The sequence below is a fragment of the Neofelis nebulosa genome, chromosome 2 (genome assembly GCF_028018385.1).
Source record: "Neofelis nebulosa isolate mNeoNeb1 chromosome 2, mNeoNeb1.pri, whole genome shotgun sequence".
Lineage (NCBI taxonomy): Eukaryota > Metazoa > Chordata > Mammalia > Carnivora > Felidae > Neofelis > Neofelis nebulosa.
Genome location: NC_080783.1, coordinates 149363548 through 149381315, shown reverse-complemented (window position 1 = coordinate 149381315; position 17768 = coordinate 149363548). Strand labels below are relative to the sequence as shown.

Here is a 17768-nt window from a genome sequence, read left to right as displayed (position 1 = left end):
GGAGGCAAAAACAAAACAAAACAAACCACAAAAGGGTTTCAGGAAGAATAGCATGATCGACAATGACAAATGCAGCACAAGGTAAGAGAGAGGTTGAAGTGCCAAATGTATTGAGCCTTACCACGCTCCACTTTCAAGCAAGTTGTAAAGAGTAGACAAACCAACAAGGCAGATGAATCTTTTCTGGACCTTGCATCCTACCATGCTAACACAATAAGCGAACAAATAATGTACTCATAGCTCAGAAGTGCGACAAAGGGGAAGAAGAGGGAGATAACATGAAGATGTTACCTATAATAGTAAACAGTTACTTATAATTAATCTTAAATTACTGCTGTATATCAAGTCTTGTTCTAAATACTACATGTGTATAATATCAGTTAATCCTTACAGCAATCCTAGGAGATAGGTGCAGTTATTTCCTCAATTATAGATGAGAAACTGAACCACGGAGGGGTTAAATGGTGTTTCCAAGGTCACAGCCCATGCGTGTTCTGAGGAAAGCCTCTCTGAGAATGAATATCTGAGCCAAGACCTGAGGGATGCTAATGACCCAGCCAGGGAGAGAATCCCGGGCTACAGGGAGAACAAGTGCAAAAGCCTGGAAGTGGGCAAGGGTTTGGGGGACTCGAAGATTGGAGAGGAGGCTGGTGGGGATGGATGATCAGGAGTGTGGAGGCAAGTGCAGGAGATGAGGCTGACAGGGAGCAGGAGCTGATCAGTTGGCCGGCACGTTGCATGAGGAGGTGGCTGGTGAATCTGGAGTGACTTGAACAGCTGCAAAATGGAGCTATGGGGGCAGAAGTTAGGCTTAGTGGGTTGAGGAGAGAATGGGAGGTACAGAAGTAGAGACAAACATTCAGAACTGCTTAAAGAAGCCCTGCCTTAGAAAGGGGAGAATGGGTGGTAAAGAGAACCAAGATGTGGGGTTGAGAAACCTTAAATATGTGTAAGTGCTGTAGAAAATGAGAAGTTTAAAACATAGAAGAAAGGAGAGATGATTTTCTGAGCCAGTTCTGAATGTGCACTGAGGGGCTGTGATTTAGGGCAAAGCGGAGGATTTAGGGTCAGACGGGAGGGTCAGCAATTCCAGTGTGACTGGAGTGATGGAAGGAAGGAGGAGCTGGATGCATATAAGCTTATAACGGAAATGGAAAAAAGCTGGAGAGCTAGCATCTCCTTCTTCTATTCTGTCTACTTCACAGCTGTGTCCCACTCATCTGATTGAATACTCATGTCCAAACTTTGCTAGAATTAAGGCTGACTCTTACTCCTCTTGGACCTTGTCCTGGTCCTGTGTGCACACTCCCAAGTCAGGCTCTTTCTGTAGATTACTGCTCCTGGCTCCTTCCCTGCTGACCAAAATGTGTTCAGTACAACAAAGTGCCTTGTGTCTATTTTCCTGAGACCTTGGAATACCTAAAGTCTTAGAATGGCAGTAATATACACTCAAAAATTAAAAATAACACATGAGAATGTATCTCTTCATCAATGAACTTTGTGACAAATGGCTTACTATGTATGTAAACCTCACACCATGAGATGACACCAAAGAAATTCCATAGCTCCATTAACAAGGAAAACATTTCTGTATTGGGTGGAGTGAAATCCTATGAACAATCCTTTCAGGCAGCATTGATATCGTCAACCTAGACCGAATGGGATCATAGATTCTGACAGAAAATTCCACTGGTGCAAGACATCAGTGCAATGTGTTCTATAAAGCGCTTCTGATGAAATGACATGTTCATTCCAAAACACCTCCCACAGCTTATTCATCTCTTTTGAGAAAACTGTAATGGTTGTGTCTCTCCATTACTAATAAAGAGAATAAGGACAATCCATATAGAAAAGGATGGGTTACTTGCACTACTCAGAATGAGTTTTCCATAACAATTTATGCAGTTTTGAGAAGTAAATTCTTTCTTCCTATGAAAAGGCTGAAATTGTTGACATAACAATTATTTAAGAAAATTTTCTCAAACTTTCAGGTGTGAGATCAGTAACATCTGAGCATCTAACATATTAAATGGTGATTACAGTTGATAACATTGTATTATATAACTGAAATGTGCTAAGAGAATAGAATTTAAATATTCTCATGCACACAAAAAAAGATAAATATGTGAAGTGACGGATGTATTACCTAGACAGGAGGACTCCTTTCACAATGTATTCGTATATCAAATCATGCAGTACACTTTAAATACCTTACAATTCTATTTGCTAATTGTAGCTCAATAAAACTAAAAAAAAAAAAGATAGTAGAATGATTTATATGCATCTTTCCTTCTCCCCCATCCCACCCTCAATTTTTTTTCCCTCAAAAAGTAAGCTCTGTTGGGCAGGAAAGAGTATGCACTCTGAATTATTTTTTTTTTTAAAGATTGTATGTACAGAAAAATTTTAGAGTTAAGTACATTGTACTATACTGTCTAAACATCATATAGGTCAATCATAGTATTTTTCTATCTAAAAACTCACTATTTTAAACTAAATATCCTAGATTTAATCTAAATATTCTGTTTAAATTATTCTTCAGTCACAAGAAATAAGAGACTTTACCATATTAGTAGTCTGAAATATGAACAGACTATCTGAGGATTGAGTGGAACACTCACGAAGGAAGAATATGAAAAGTTAAAAAAAAAAAAAAAAGGCAGTCAGGAGCTCCAACAAAATGGCACATTTTTCTAACAATGCCATTGTGAGTTTGATCAATGTTTCTCATGATAAGACGTGTAAAGCCCTAAGTTACCTGACAGTTTTATGTTATCAGACATCAAATTGATTCTGTTTCCAGATTTTTGCGTTACAATTGAATCTAAGAAAAGAAAGCTGGTAACTACTGTTAGGTTTTGTAATGTTTTACTATTAAAGAGAAAGAAATAGGAGTTGTATTTAGTTGTATTGGGTATTGTTAAAACATAAACTGAGGTATATTAAATATTTTAAGAACTTATTTGAGCAAATATTGTTTCTAATTGGGTAGCACCAAACAGGAAGTGATTAGGAGTGCTCCACTGACAGGAGCTACCTGCGAGACTTTTATAGTGAAGAGGTAGAAGAAAGCAAGGAAATTGCCTGACTGGCTATAGGTGAAGCATTTGCTTTATTTGGAAAAGCCTAGTTGGTTGGTTGTGATTGGTTGTCTTCAGGTTTTGACTTCTTAACCCGGGAGGCATTTAAAGGCTTTTGTTTTACTTTGTCTACACTAGGCTGCTAAGGTATTAGAACCACCTCTAATTGCCGCCTTGTTTAATAAATGTAACATTACATATTTTTAGTTACAACTTACCAGTTAATTTGAGATAAGAATGAAAACTAGGGTATGGAGACATCACCATACATGGCTGATTTAAGAAACCAAAAAAGAAACATCTGACTTAGGAGATCCTGTGTAGATTCCCTACTGGATTTAACTCAACTGACTGAACATTACTTTGCTTTCATAAACTTTTGGTTGCCTATGGTTTTTCAAATAAAATGACCAAACAATGCGTTATTACATCCATGTTTTGGCAATTATTAGTTAGGACACTAACTTTAGCTGTAAGCACAACACCTGAAATGGCTTGAGTAATTAAGAGAGCTAACTCTTTTAGGTAATAAAGTGTCTTATGTGAGGCTGTCAAGGACTGCAGCTCCAGATCATTGACAAACCAGGGTCAGTCCTATCTTTCTGCTCCCCCATGCCTGGCATGTGGCTTTTCTCCACATGGTCGTGAGATGGCTGCTATACTGCCTCATGCCTCATCTCCCATCAGGGTCAGGGGACCTTAATTTATCCCTTTAAAAGAGCAGTTTCAAAGTTTCATACAATGATTTACATACTACCAGCTAGAATTCGGTCACATAGTCACCTCCAGTGGGTAGTCTCTTAGAAAGTTGAGTATCCTAGCTTTCAAGCCATTATGCAGAAAAAGGCAAGAATGAAAGATTGCTAATGGCTTTTAAGCCACCCTGTCTGCCTCTGTGGTCAAGGGGGATGAGGAAGTTTGTAGAAAATACGAATAGGGGGGCGCCTGGGTGGCTCAGTCGGTTAAGCGGCTGACTTCGGCTCAGGTCATGATCTCACAGTTCATGAGTTCGAGCCCCGCGTCGGGCTCTGTGCTGACGGCTCGGAGCCTGGAGCCTGCTTCGGATTCTGTGTCTCCCTCTCTCTGACTCTCCCCTGTTCATGCTCTGTCTCTCCCTGTCTCAAAAATAAATAAAAATGTTTTAAAAAAAAATTTAGAAAATATGAATAGGGTATCCAAATAATTTTCTAAATCACAGAGAACATTTCCTTTAAAAATACTGATGTTTATAAGTATTATTGGTTGGTACTACAAGGCTGATCTTATTGATTTGGGGAGTCAATGTAAAAATCATTTACTTACCAGTGAGATGGTTTCTCAATGTGCTATACTCCTGTCATGATTTGACTTTGGGCTGACCTGAAATTTTCCAAATGCTTCTATTTAAACTCTGGCCACTCCTAGACACTCAAGCTTCAGAATAACATAGATCTCAGCCCCATTATTCCTTTTCCAAGCTGTATCAGGAAAAAAAAAACCAAAAACGGGCACTGCAGGTTTGTATAAATCTCTTAAGTATCAGCTAGTTAGGGAAGCAAGGTGTTAAAAGGTCCCACTTATATAATGATTCTATATATTAGAATCAGCTAGGAATCCTTTAAGAAATTCTGATAAACTGATTTTTAAGAGCTCTGTAGATAATTCTTACATGCCACTAATGCTGAAAACTACTGCATTAGAAGACGGAAAAAACTAGAAATAGCATGGAAAACCTTGATCAAGTTATTGAGCCTCTTTAAAAAAATTTTTTTTAACGTTTATTTATTTTTGAGACAGAGAGAGACAGAGCATGAACGGGGGAGGGGCAGAGAGAGAGGGAGACACAGAATCTGAAGCAGGCTCCAGGCTCTGAGCTGTCAGCACAGAGCCCGACGCGGGGCTGGAACTCACAGACTGCGAGATTGTGACCTGAGCCGAAGTCCGCCACTTAACCGACTGAGCCACCCAGGCGCCCCTATTGAGCCTCTTTAAGCTCAGTTTTCTCATCTATTAAATGAGTTAAACCATATAAACAGTTTCATGCATAACACATAGTAAACACTTAATAAATATTAGTTATTGTTTTGATGCTAACATATTTTTTAATATGAAATTTATTGTCAAATTGGTTTCCATACAACACCCAGTGCTCATCCCAACAGGTGCCCTCCTCATTGCATATCACCCACCTTCCCCTCCCTCCCACCCAATATATTTTTGAAAAAAAAAAAAAAAAACATTCTGAGCAAATGGAATTTTTCCAAGGCAAACAATAAACTATAAGAGCAGAGATCTTGAAGATAGCAAAATTGGGTGTTTAAATCCCAGCTTGGCCACTTACTAGTTAATTTGACATTGAGCAGGTAAACCATGTGATCTCAGTTTTTTCATCTACTAAATATGAATAACAGCTATTTCTCAGGTTTTGAAGATTAGAAGATATCATGTCTGCTAAAGTGTAATTTTCAAAAAAGTAAAATCACAACTCTTACACAAATATAAAACAGACATGTACCAAAGATTTTACTCAACTCTTCAATTACTGAGGGAACAGATATGATGGCAAGACCTGTTCAATGAGAATTTTACTTACAAAGATCTACAATCTACCAGTCAAAATTCATTTGCATTGATGTGAACAGAATTATTTGCATTGCAATTTGTTTTCACAATCTGACAGCTACCCCTGGAAAAGACAGCAGGAATCTTGCCCATTTCCAAGTCCTAACATGTAGTTGAAGCACACAGCAGAGTGTGCCCACCATGTATTAAGTACTGATTAAATGGTGGTTCCAGTTCTTGTTATTGTTGGGTAATATGATCATTTACCTAAAGAAACCAAAGCAAATCAACTAAATGTATTAAGACAGATTAGTCATTACTATGACACTAAGTATTCATGCTTTACATTCCTCCCACTACTATAAACATACAAATGATAGATGTTTTTATGTAAAGAAAAGTCATGGACATATTCAAAAGTAGGGCAATAGATAATCTGCAGCAATAAGCAGGAGCTGAGGCCTCAGGCAGCCCAGAGTTGGACTTCTGTGGAATGACAGAGTCAGGTGTCCTTACTAAAGCTGGAAGCCAGCACAGTGTTACTCTTCGCCAGCTTAATGACTGGATCTCTCTGATATCTCCAATCACCAAGGGACAGAAGCCAGAACCACCGACTAAGATCATGCCTTGGGCTAGAGGTGGTAGAGGCAACCAAAAAACTGATAGACTGGGGAGGCTTGGAGAAGAGGAAGATGTAAACTCCCACATAAAATAAGTCATACAACTAAAATTTCAAAGAAAATGAGGAAAATTAACACTAAGAAAGGCAGCAAATAATCTTAATCAGAGTGTTAATAATAGAGAATATGATACGGCCATTAATTGTGGAATATTTAACAACATGGCAAAGCATGTTAAAGGAAGGAAAACAGGTCAAGGGGAAGTCAATGTTTGTTTGCTTTTTTTAATGTTTATGTATTCTGCAAGAGAGAGAGAAAAGGGGAGGGGCAGAGAGAGAGAATCCCAAGCAGACTCCTTGCTGTCAGCTCAGAGCCCAATGTGGGTCTCAATCATGGGTCCCTAGTCTCACAAATCATGAGATCATGACCTGAGCCAAAATCAATCCAGATGCTTAACCAACTGAGCCACTCAGGCGCCCCAGGAGGTCAACATTTTTAAGACCAGTCTGCTCCTTGGCCACTAGCCCTCAGCTCCGTTTCTATCCTAAGTTTTTCTTCCATTGCAGGGAACTGGAAGTCTGCATACTCCAGTCTCTTCCATATTCTCTTTCCAGCTGTATCTCAGAGAGAATCGCCGATGGGAGACACTGGCAGAGACTGGGAATGAGGAGGACTTCCTGTTGGAGGTAGCTCCGACAAACACGGCAGGGCACCAGGCAACCTTGAGCCCCTTGACCGGCAACATGGTTTGGACAGCAGGATTCCTGGACTTGTGTAACATCAGTAGGATTTTTTTTTTAACTTATTTTAATTATCGTTTTCTTTCCAGTCAAGCCAAGAACCTTAGAAGAGGTTCTATATTAAGAACATAGCCAAGGAAGTGTAGGATTGTCAATGTGGTTGTTTTAAACTTAGCCTCTCAGGCATTGTGATTGAAACATAACCCTGATGACTTCCACAGTGTAATAGAATGCTTCACAAAAGGTTGCTGAATCGTGGGATGTAATAAAGTCTGCCTAGCTTCATTTCCAGTGCTGCAGAACTCCCCGCTTCCTGTAAGTCAGCTGCAGTTAGGTTCCAGCAGCGTCAGGAGCACAGTGGCTCCTGAGGTCTAGGCAACAACATCTGCCTTTTTGCTGCTCCTGTCTTGGGCATGGTAGCAGCCTCCAGCCTCCAGCCTCCAGCCAATCTTTAGGTGAACACGCCTTCCCTTTTTTGGTCCTTCATTTCCTTGGACATACTCGTAACTACTTTTCTGAAGTATGTTCACTCTGGGTGGACACTGACTGATAGAGCTGGCTTCACCAGCGGAAAGCAGGTAACATCCAGCATTTTTATATATGCTGAAAACTCTGAGGAACAATGATACTTAAGGAACTGTGAATGCCAGTAGGAACTGACTTGTTATGCTAAATAAAGTAAATAACTTACACACTGCAAATGTAGATACATATCTATAGAAGGAAGGCCAGTTTTCTTTGGTTACTAGAACTGCAGGTGATTTTTATGTGGTGAGAGGACTACAAATGCTGGAACCAGCTTCATTGGGCTCAAATCCCAGGTCTTCTACCTCCTACGTGTGTGGCCTTGGGCAGGATTTTTAACCTCTCTGCCTCAATTTCTCCAAATGCCAAGTGGTTGAAATAACCTCTCAAAATTCACTTGAAGAAAAAAGCCAGTAAATGAAGTTAAAGAACACAGGAAAGAGCCTGGTGTATAGTATTATATAAGTGGTTTTCCCAGAAATCAATTTTGAAAATGATTTAAATTTTCTCATTCTACTAAAGGATATATATTATAATCGACCAGAAAATAGGTCATACAAAAAGAAAGATGTGACATTCCATAAAAAGAAAGTATAAGTCATTTTAGAGATACTGTTAAATTTTTAATTTAATTTTTACAGTGTCACAGGGCTTTAGAAGCCATATCCTATTAGAAGCCTATCCTAAACCAACACTCGGAGATTGTGGGAGGGGACTACATGAGGGTGTGAAGGAGATGGGAGTTGTTGTGGACCACCTTGGAGACTGGCTAGCACAATCTGGAACGGGAAGGCCACTGTCATGCTTATTGCCAAACTAATTTTTTCACTGAGCCAGTTAGTAATGCATGCAACTAAGAGTAAAAGGAACCCCAGCAAAAAGGTGATTAAAACAAGAAGAGGTTTATTTCATGCCACAGGAAGTCCCAGAGTAGGGAGTCCATACCTAGTATGGTGGTCAAGGATGCCATTGACCTGGGTCAACAACCAGGCTCCTCCTGGCATTGAGCTGTAGCACTCTTAGTGATGACAACAGCTCTAGCAGATTCCCTGGCAGAAAGACACCATGTGGCACCAGTGACCTTCCCTTTACGCCTCATTGGTCAGAATCTCAGCATGCAACTTTTAGCTGCAAAGCAAAATGGGGAATTGGGTTTTTAGATAGTCCAGTCTCTAGTGTAGATGAAGGCAAGGAAAAACAAGGAAAACTGTGTTGATTGAGCCCACATTTCCTAAGTTCAGATTTTGAACAGTGCGTTTACCTAAGGTAGATCATGAGGCAGTAAATATTGGAGCTACATTATAACCTAAAAAAGTATAGGGCTTTACATGTAAGAGGTTCTTATGAACTGTTTCTTGAGTTAATATATTATATAGTATTAGGTATTTAGCATCTCTTATAAGCATTAACCTTATACAAGCATTTCCTAGAATGACTTTGTATCATATTTGCATTCATTGAACAAAACAGATTTTCCATTACTAGGAAGCAAAAAGAGTAAACCAATACAATAATTTTATGTAGTTTACTTTCTCTTAATTTCAGGGTTTGCATTACAGGTTTTAATCTGTGCATGAAATGCCAAACCCAGCTCCACTCAGCTCAGTGTTTCTCCTGCCACCCACTGTGCCTCAAACCTTTTCCCCTACCCTATAGATCTGTCCTCACATGTAAGTTCTTTTTCTATCACTGTTCTTCTTTGTTCAGAATTTTCTTCTTTAAATAACATAAAAATAAAAAGCGATAGGGCAAATGATTAAACACATTCCCTTTAGAAAAAAAAAATCGATGTTATAAGAAACTTTGTAAAGGAAACAACCCAAAAAACGAACTGCATTCTGAAAACACCATGAAATGCCAACATAGCATTTTTGTACTTCAAAAAAATGTCTTCAACTTTTATGCCAAACTTGACTTGAAAATTGAAGCTGTTAAAAATACACACTTAATTTAGTAGCTTTTAATTCACAGGGCTTTTTCATGGGTGGGGTTGCAAAGTGGTAAGTTGAATTTTGCCACAGAGGAATATACTGCCTCTGTACAAGTCAGACTTTTTACTAAGAATAGACTTGTGGGATGCAGGATAATTAAAAAGTGCTTGGCATAATTGAAGTTCTGGTGAGGAAATGATTAAAGTCATGGCCTTGCATGTTGGGTGTATACAAACTACTTTAAAACTTGGATACTGGAATGTATGGCCTTAAAAGGATTGCATTAAGATGAAAAACATAAAATACCACTGATAAACCATACTTTCATTTTTAAATAGAACTGAAATCACTAAAATTATATATTGATTTTTACATGAATAGTGAAACTTGCTATACCTATTAGAATATAGAAAAAATGTCTTTTTTTTTAAAAAGGGTAGCTTATGCTTTTACTTAAAATAGACAATGGAAAATAAATTACAGAAAAATGTTTACTTGGCCGTTTCAGCATTAACTAACATTTTCAATGTTATTCAGTATCTCTAGCTTTGTGGGTCACTAAAATTTAAAAGTATTTAAAATTAATTCCTGTTATTTATGAAAGAACCAGATACTGTTTCTTTCTTGGACTAAATTACTTAAAGAATCAGGCTTTTTTTTTTTTTTTTAATGGTTGAGCATTACGAATAGGCAACTATTAGCAGTGGCTACTTTGGGGAGTGGAATCCAGAGTAAGAAGCAGCTGAAGTAACACTTTTTAACATCATATTCCTTAGTACCATTGGAATCTGCTTTTAAATAAACACTATTACCACCATAATTAAGTTATTAATGATAAAATTAAGTTGAAAACCTTATTGAATCAAAATCACTTAAGAAACTGAAAAATAAGGCATGAAAAAAGAATTGCCTTGACTGAAACTTAAAAAATACCTTCACATATGATATGAACAAGTTTCAAAATAGACTGGACCTAGATCGGGAATTATCATCTTAAGATCATACAGGAAAACTAAAATGATAACATTTTGTTTTGTGTTATAGCATTTTTAAAAATCTATCCTAAAAATCAAGAAACCTCATATTCCTTATCAAATATCAGTTGACCTGTTAACAAAAAGAAAGACCATCTTTTTCATAGTAATTTTGAGGTCTCAAAACATGCTTTAATTACCAGTTTCAGGGTTCCCAGGTTAGGTGTGAACCCCACGAAATAAGTTAAAAATAAAAAATATATAAATGTAAATGACTATTTTACATATGTTTTTATTTTAAAGTAATATTTATAGTGCACTATTATAAGACCAACAAGTGGTTTTATTATCAGACTAAATTATCCTATACTAAATTATTAAGGACTGGGAAGGGGAGAGGACAGAAAAAGTAGCAAACTCCTATCTCCATGAAAAGGCATTGAAACAAAAATAGTGAAAGAGGCACAAATTATCAGGCAAATATGAAGAAAAGGTGTGTAAAGGTAGCAATACTTACACTATCCAATTATAATTCAAGACAAAAAGGCATAGAAAATGAAGCCTATTTAAGTAGTATAATTTATAATACATCAGCTTTGTGACTACCCACAAAAGATTAAAAAGTGAATGGCCTAAGACCATCACTCCTTTTAAAAGGAGTAGATAATAATATGCAAATAATAGCATCAAATTTTGTAGAATAAAAATAATACAGGTAGGAGGACAAATGATCAGAAACACGCATGCAGTGGGAGACTTTAACATACATCAGCAATAGTATATGACAGAACAGACAAAATAAGGAAAATTTACAAAATTTAGAAAAGTCATAATGAATAAATGCAGAAGAATAACAGAATTAGAAAATCACCATTTTAAGATTCCCTAGTGAAAATAATGGATCTTGGCAATGACTATCAATGGCTGCCTAAAAGCATTTGGTAAAAGTTGACATAATTCTTTTTAATGAATGAATCAGTTTGATATCACTTGAATCCACAGATCCATTTTAATGGTAATAATGGTAGGAAAACCAGACATTACATTACTCTTAATGTGATGCAATTGAAAGAGTATACAGTATCCACCTATGACGTATTCTTGCCAAAAAGATTTAAAACTGAATTCAGTCAAGATTTTAGACCTAACTACTGGTTTACAGAAAATATAGAAGATGCAGAAACATATTAAATAATGCCATCAGGATGTAATCAGCCAAATAGACTATAAGAAACTGTGGGGCAAATGATCCAATTTATTCTGTAAATAAATGTCATGAAAGGGGAACTATTAGATATTCAAGAGACATGTCTACCAAATGCAGTGTGTGAATTCTGTTTGGATCCTGATATGAATAAGTCATTTGTAGAAAGACATTTTAAACACAAATTATACTCAATAAAAGTACAGTGTTAGCTATTAATATTGTTAATTACAATTTTTATACTGCCTATTTAAAAAGGCAAGAGTATCAATTGGAATACTAACAGAATTAATTAGTAATACAACTAGAAGATAAAAATGATACTTTTCGTATATACTATTAATCACTAATAAGAAGGTAACAATTCTTGATCTATACAAAAAAATCCAAAATTCTTAGAAATAATCTTACAATGAAATATGTGTAAGCAGTTGGAAAACTGTAAAACTTATACTGATAGATACAAATGCCTAAATTAATTGAGAAATGGGGTTATTTATACCTTCTCCCATTGCCTTAATAATCATTAAACATTAAATGTGCTTTAACTCATCTTACAGTATACCTTGGTTCCTTATACTCTTATTAATCTACTAATTAATAATGTATGCCAGTTAACTTTATTATTTGTTTATTTTAGTAAAAATGTCTCTTTTTACTTAGGAATCCCAAAATCATGAACTGAAGTATATAGTTACAGAATGATCTCATTATTAGCAGTTAAACAGAGAATCGTAATTGGATCCTTTGCCTTTAACAATTTGGGGTTTGCTAATTCATTTGTAAACTTTGTAGGACTGGGAAGTTACTGTACCCCATAAAGTTTCATTATTTTTCTGCTATGTTCCATTTATAAGGCTTCTACCACCAGCAGCAACCTGATAACTCTAAACCAGTTTAGGGAATATTGCTGTCCTCACCATTCCAGTATTCTTAGTATTTACAGTGATTACATTGTCCATATAATGTAATTGTGGCAGGAATTAATGCCATCACCATAGGCCATTGTTCTCTCTACATATTTACCATACCATAAAAGGACATCACATTGAACCAATCAAACTTTAATGTGGGAATACATTCTAATAAGGCATCATTCCTCAGCTAAGTATCACAGTAAATTCTCAACATATTCCTGGTTCAACTATTTATAAATTAAATAAAACATTTGTTTGTGAAGTAGACCTAAGTTTACATTTTTATAAACCAAAAGATTTTCTAAGAACTGCAGAGGATCTTTATTTATCAACTGTAAAATACTAAGCTATCCAAAGACTTAGAATTTAAAGAGTTAATAAAATAACAAATAAACATAAACTCAACCATACATGTCATTTTGTTTCAGTCATTTTCCCATTGCAAATAATAACTTTATCTCAGCTATTACAAAACCAACTATACTGCACTCCTTACAATGGAAATTCTGTGTTCTTCTGGATGAGGAAAATCTGTAATACAGAGAAAGAACAGAAGAGAAACAGGTGGCAAACAGGCGAATAAGTTGCTAATTTATGTTTCCAATTAAAGGCTATAAGTAGTCTAGATGACCCATGGAATAGAGACACAGACTGAGGAAGGGTACAGGGATTCTGGCACACCTACATATCATCCCAGATCCAAAAGGCATCTAGAGTTCGTACTAGTTCTCTGACAAGGGGTGTGAGAAAGTATTCAGAGTCTTTCATAAGAGAAAGACCAGAAAAGATGAATGAATTTATTAAGGCAAAGGGTCTCAACCAGTGCCACACATAGGTTGCAAATGTGAAAGTATTGATCTTCTCAACTTGTAAAGTGGAGTGATCTGGCCAAGACCTATACTGGCAAGAGCTCTGGGCCAGAAATTTATAGCTATTAACATCCTCCTCTATTTACTATAGTTTGACGTTTAAAAAATATTATTTTCCACATGTGTCATGGTTTGGAAAAGGTTAGGAAGCTCTGTTGTGTGGGAAGAAAATAGGTCTTAATCATCTTTGTGTGTTCAGTATTTGGTAGCTATGTTTTGTGAGGGGGCAGTTACCAATGCTGGACATGGCTAGAAACTGGGAGTTCAGCCTTGGCCCCTGGGAGAAGACTGCTTCTGGGGGTCATAGAAAGCAGCAGAGCTTTAGTGGTTTGTGGAAAATGGGGGGCAAAGGGGTGGAGACTGAAGGGTGGCAAATAGACAGCATGTTTCCTCATCAAGCAATTTCTTGAATTCTGAAGCCTGTGTGGGGTAACTGGCTAAAATCTTAACCTGAAAACCTGTGAACAGAGCAGAATTACCTGCAGTCATCAGTGCTTAAGAGGAAAAGACCCTCACAGTCTCAGTTCAAATTCCAAAACAGATATGCCACTGGAAAAGGGATGACCAGAGGTCATTACCTGATTGGATTAAAGTAACCACGGGGCGCCTGGGTGGCGCAGTCGGTTAAGCGTCCGACTTCAGCCAGGTCACGATCTCGCGGTCCGTGAGTTCGAGCCCCGCGTCAGGCTCTGGGCTGATGGCTCGGAGCCTGGAGCCTGTTTCCGATTCTGTGTCTCCCTCTCTCTCTGCCCCTCCCCCGTTCATGCTCTGTCTCTCTCTGTCCCAAAAATAAATTAAAAACGTTGAAAAAAAAATTTAAAAAAAAAAAAAAAAAAAAAAAAAAAGTAACCAGCCCAGGGGCGCCTGGGTGGCGCAGTCGGTTAAGTGTCCGACTTCAGCCAGGTCACGATCTCGCGGTCCGTGAGTTCGAGCCCCGCGTCAGGCTCTGGGCTGATGGCTCGGAGCCTGGAGCCTATTTCCGATTCTGTGTCTCCCTCTCTCTCTGCCCCTGCCCCGTTCATGCTTTGTCTCTCTCTGTCCCAAAAATAAATTAAAAACGTTGAAAAAAAAAATTAAAAAAAAAAATAAAAAAATAAAGTAACCAGCCCATCCTCACTTAATCTGCTTAAAGAAAAAAGGTAGACCCTCTCTGGCAAAAAAAATTAATCATCTTTAATGTCTACAGCTCTTTAATAGAAAGAAATTTGGAATAAAACATATTTTATATAGAAGAAAAATCAAAGGAGAGAAAAAGGATAAAACAAGTAGTCCTAAGAGGGAAGTATATAGCAACACAGGCCTACCTTAAGAGGCAAGAAAAACCTCAAATAAACAACCTAACCTTACAACTAAAGAAACTATAAAAAAACAACAAATGAAGACTAAAGCCAAAAGAAGGAAGGATATAGTAAAGATTAGAGCAGAAATAAATGATAAAGAAACTAAAAATAAATCCAAACAATAGACCAGATCAATGAACCAGAAGCTGGCTCTTTAAAAAAATAATAAAGTTGATAAACCTCTACCTAAATTCATAAAAACAGAAAGAAAGAAAGAAAGAAAGAAAGAAAGAAAGAAAGAAAGAAAGAAAAAAAAAAAGAAAGAAAAAGACTCAAATAAATAAAATCCGAAATAAAAGAGAACAGAGAACTGAAACCATAGAAACACAAACAACCAAAACCAAAGAGATAAAATTGTAAGAGAATATTATGAAAAACTATATGTGAACAAATAGACAACCTGGAAGAAATGGATAAATTCCTAGAAACATATAAACTACCAAAAGTGAAACAGGAAGAAATAGAAAACTCGAACAGAACAATAACCAGCAAAGGAATTAAATTAATAACCAAAAAACTCCCAACAGACAAAAGTCCAGGGCCAGATGGCTTCACAGGTGAATCCTACCAAACATTTAAAGAGTTAATACCTATTCTTCTTTTATTTATTTATTTATTTATTTATTTATTTATTTATTTATTTATTTATTTTTATTGAGAGAGAGACAGCATGCGAGCATGTTGGGGGGTGGGGAGGCAGACAGAGAAAGAGAGAGAGCAAGAGAGAGAATCCCAAGCAGGCTCCACACTGTCAGTACAGAGCCTGATGTGGGGCTTGATCTCACTAACCATGAGATCATGACATAAGCCAAAGTCGAGGGTCGGATGCTTAACCGACTGAGCCCCCCAGGTGTCCCACCCCATACCAAACTATTCCAAAAACTAGAAGAGGAGGGAGAACTTTCAAACTCATTCTGTGAGGCCAGCATTACCCTGATATGAAAACCAGATAAAAATTCCACTAAAAAAGAGAACTGTAGACCAATATCCCTGATAAACATAGATGCAAAAGTTCTCAATAAAATACTACCTAACCAAATGCAACAATATATTTAAAAAAATCATTCACTGCAATCAAGTGGGATTTATTCCTATGTTGCAAATGTGGTTCAATATTCACAAATCAATCAATGTGATATATCACATCAATGAAACAAAGAATAAGAACCATATGATTATCTCAATTGATGCAGAAAAAGCACTTGACAAAGTACAACATCCAATCATGATAAAAACCCTTAACAAAGTAGGTTTAGAAGGAACTACCTCAACATAATAAAGGTCACTTTGAAAAACCCACAGCTAATATCATACTCAATGGGGAAAAACTGAGACCTTTTCTTTTATGGTCAGGAACAAGACAGGGAAGTCCACTCTCACCACTATTTTTTTGTTTTGTTTTGCTTTCTGTTTTTACTTTTATTTGCATGTATTTTATGCAGAATTTACTCCCGGGCCATAAGTTTTTGTTTCTTCAGTTTCTTCTGGGATATCTTTTTCTTCTGTGCAACCTCCTCTTCTGGTTTAGGAACAATCTGCTCTTTTTCAGTAAAGATCATCTCAATGTGGCAGGGAGAACTCATGTATGGGTTAATCTGACCATGAGCCCTGTAAGTTCTACACTGCATTTTGGGGGCTTTGTTCACCTGGATGTGCTCAATGACCAGAGAATCTACATCTAAACCCTTAAGTTCCGCATCACTCTCTGCATTTTTAAGCATGTGCAGTAAATATTCAGCACTTCTTTTTGGGCCACGGACCCTGTGTCCTGCCCCACTCTTTGGCCTGGGCACACCTACCAACTCCACCATTGTAGCATCAGAATGGCACACATTGCTTCTGCAAAGTGACATCTTTCAGATACTTGGTGGCTTTTTGGATGTGCATACCCTTGATGGCCTGGGCAGTTTCCCATGTGTTCTTAAAGTGAACACAAAGATTTGAACCTCTTGATTTGCATGATTTTGTCAGGTTTTCCGGGTCAAGTGAATAGTGAACCATTTTCAGAGATCACCTCAGGCTGCTTAACGAAAGAGCTCTCACTACTATTTTTTAACATAGTACTGGAAGTCCTAGCTGCAGCATATCAGAAAACAAAAAGAAATAAAAGGCATCCAAAATGACAAAGAAAAAATGAGACTTTCACTGTTTTCAGATGACATCATACTCTATACAGAAAATCTGAAAGACTCCATCAAAAAATTGTTTGAACTGATGCATGAATTCAGTAAGTCACAGGATATAAAATCAATGTACAGAAATCTGTTTGCATTTCTACACACCAATAATGAAGCAGCAGAAAGAGAAATTAAGGACTCAATCCCATTTACAATTGTATCAAAAACAATAATATACCTAGGAATAAAATAACCAGAGGTGAAAGATCTGTATTCTGAAAACTATGATACACTGATGAAAAAAATTAAAAATGACATGAAGAAATGGAGAGACATTCCATGGTCATGGAATGGAAGAACAAACATTGTTAATGTCAAAACTACCCAAAGCAACATACACATTTTGTTAATTTTTTGTTTTAATTTATTTATTTTGGAGAGAGAGAGAGAGAAAGACAGAGTATGAGTCAGGGAGGGGAAGACAGAGAGGGAGACACAGAATCTGAAGCAGGCTCCAGGCTCTGAGCTGTCAGCACAGAGCCCAATGCAGGGCTCAAACTCACAAACTGTGAGATCATGACCTGAGCCAAAGTCAGACGCCCAACCGACTGAGCCATCCAGGCACCCCAAGCAACATACACATTTAATTCAACCCCTATCAAAATGCCAACAGTTTTTTTCACATAGCTATAGCAAACAATCCTCAAATTTGTATGGCACCACAAAAGACACTGAATAGCCAAAGCAATCTTGAAAAAGCAAAGCAAAGCTGAAAGCATCACAATTCCAGACTTCAAGTTATATCACAAAGAAATCTGTAGTGATCACAACAGTATGGTACTGGCACAAAAATAGACCTATAGGTCAATGGAACAGAATAGAAAACCCAGAAAGGAGCCCACAAGTACAT

The 17768-nt window shown here is 37.2% G+C and overlaps 1 protein-coding gene and 1 pseudogene across 12 annotated transcripts in view; both read right to left on the bottom strand.

The window, feature by feature from the left end:
* Positions 1 to 17768, bottom strand: part of ODF2L (outer dense fiber of sperm tails 2 like) — a 69726-nt gene that overhangs the window by 3969 nt on the left and 47989 nt on the right. For 10 of the 12 annotated variants that reach the window (XM_058716740.1, XM_058716736.1, XM_058716728.1 and 7 more), the window contains 2 exons: positions 5822 to 5888; positions 4383 to 4537 (listed from right to left, as the gene is read on the bottom strand). Coding sequence is in view for 1 of the 12 variants with exons in the window: in XM_058716739.1 (XP_058572722.1) it covers positions 4496 to 4537 (42 nt within the window). In the remaining 11 variants the exon portion in view is untranslated. The remainder of the gene's footprint in view (positions 1 to 4382; positions 4538 to 5821; positions 5889 to 17768) is intronic. The other 2 variants (XM_058716739.1, XM_058716730.1) reach the window with 1 other exon arrangement.
* LOC131504440 (large ribosomal subunit protein uL22-like) lies at positions 16146 to 16793 on the bottom strand (annotated as a pseudogene).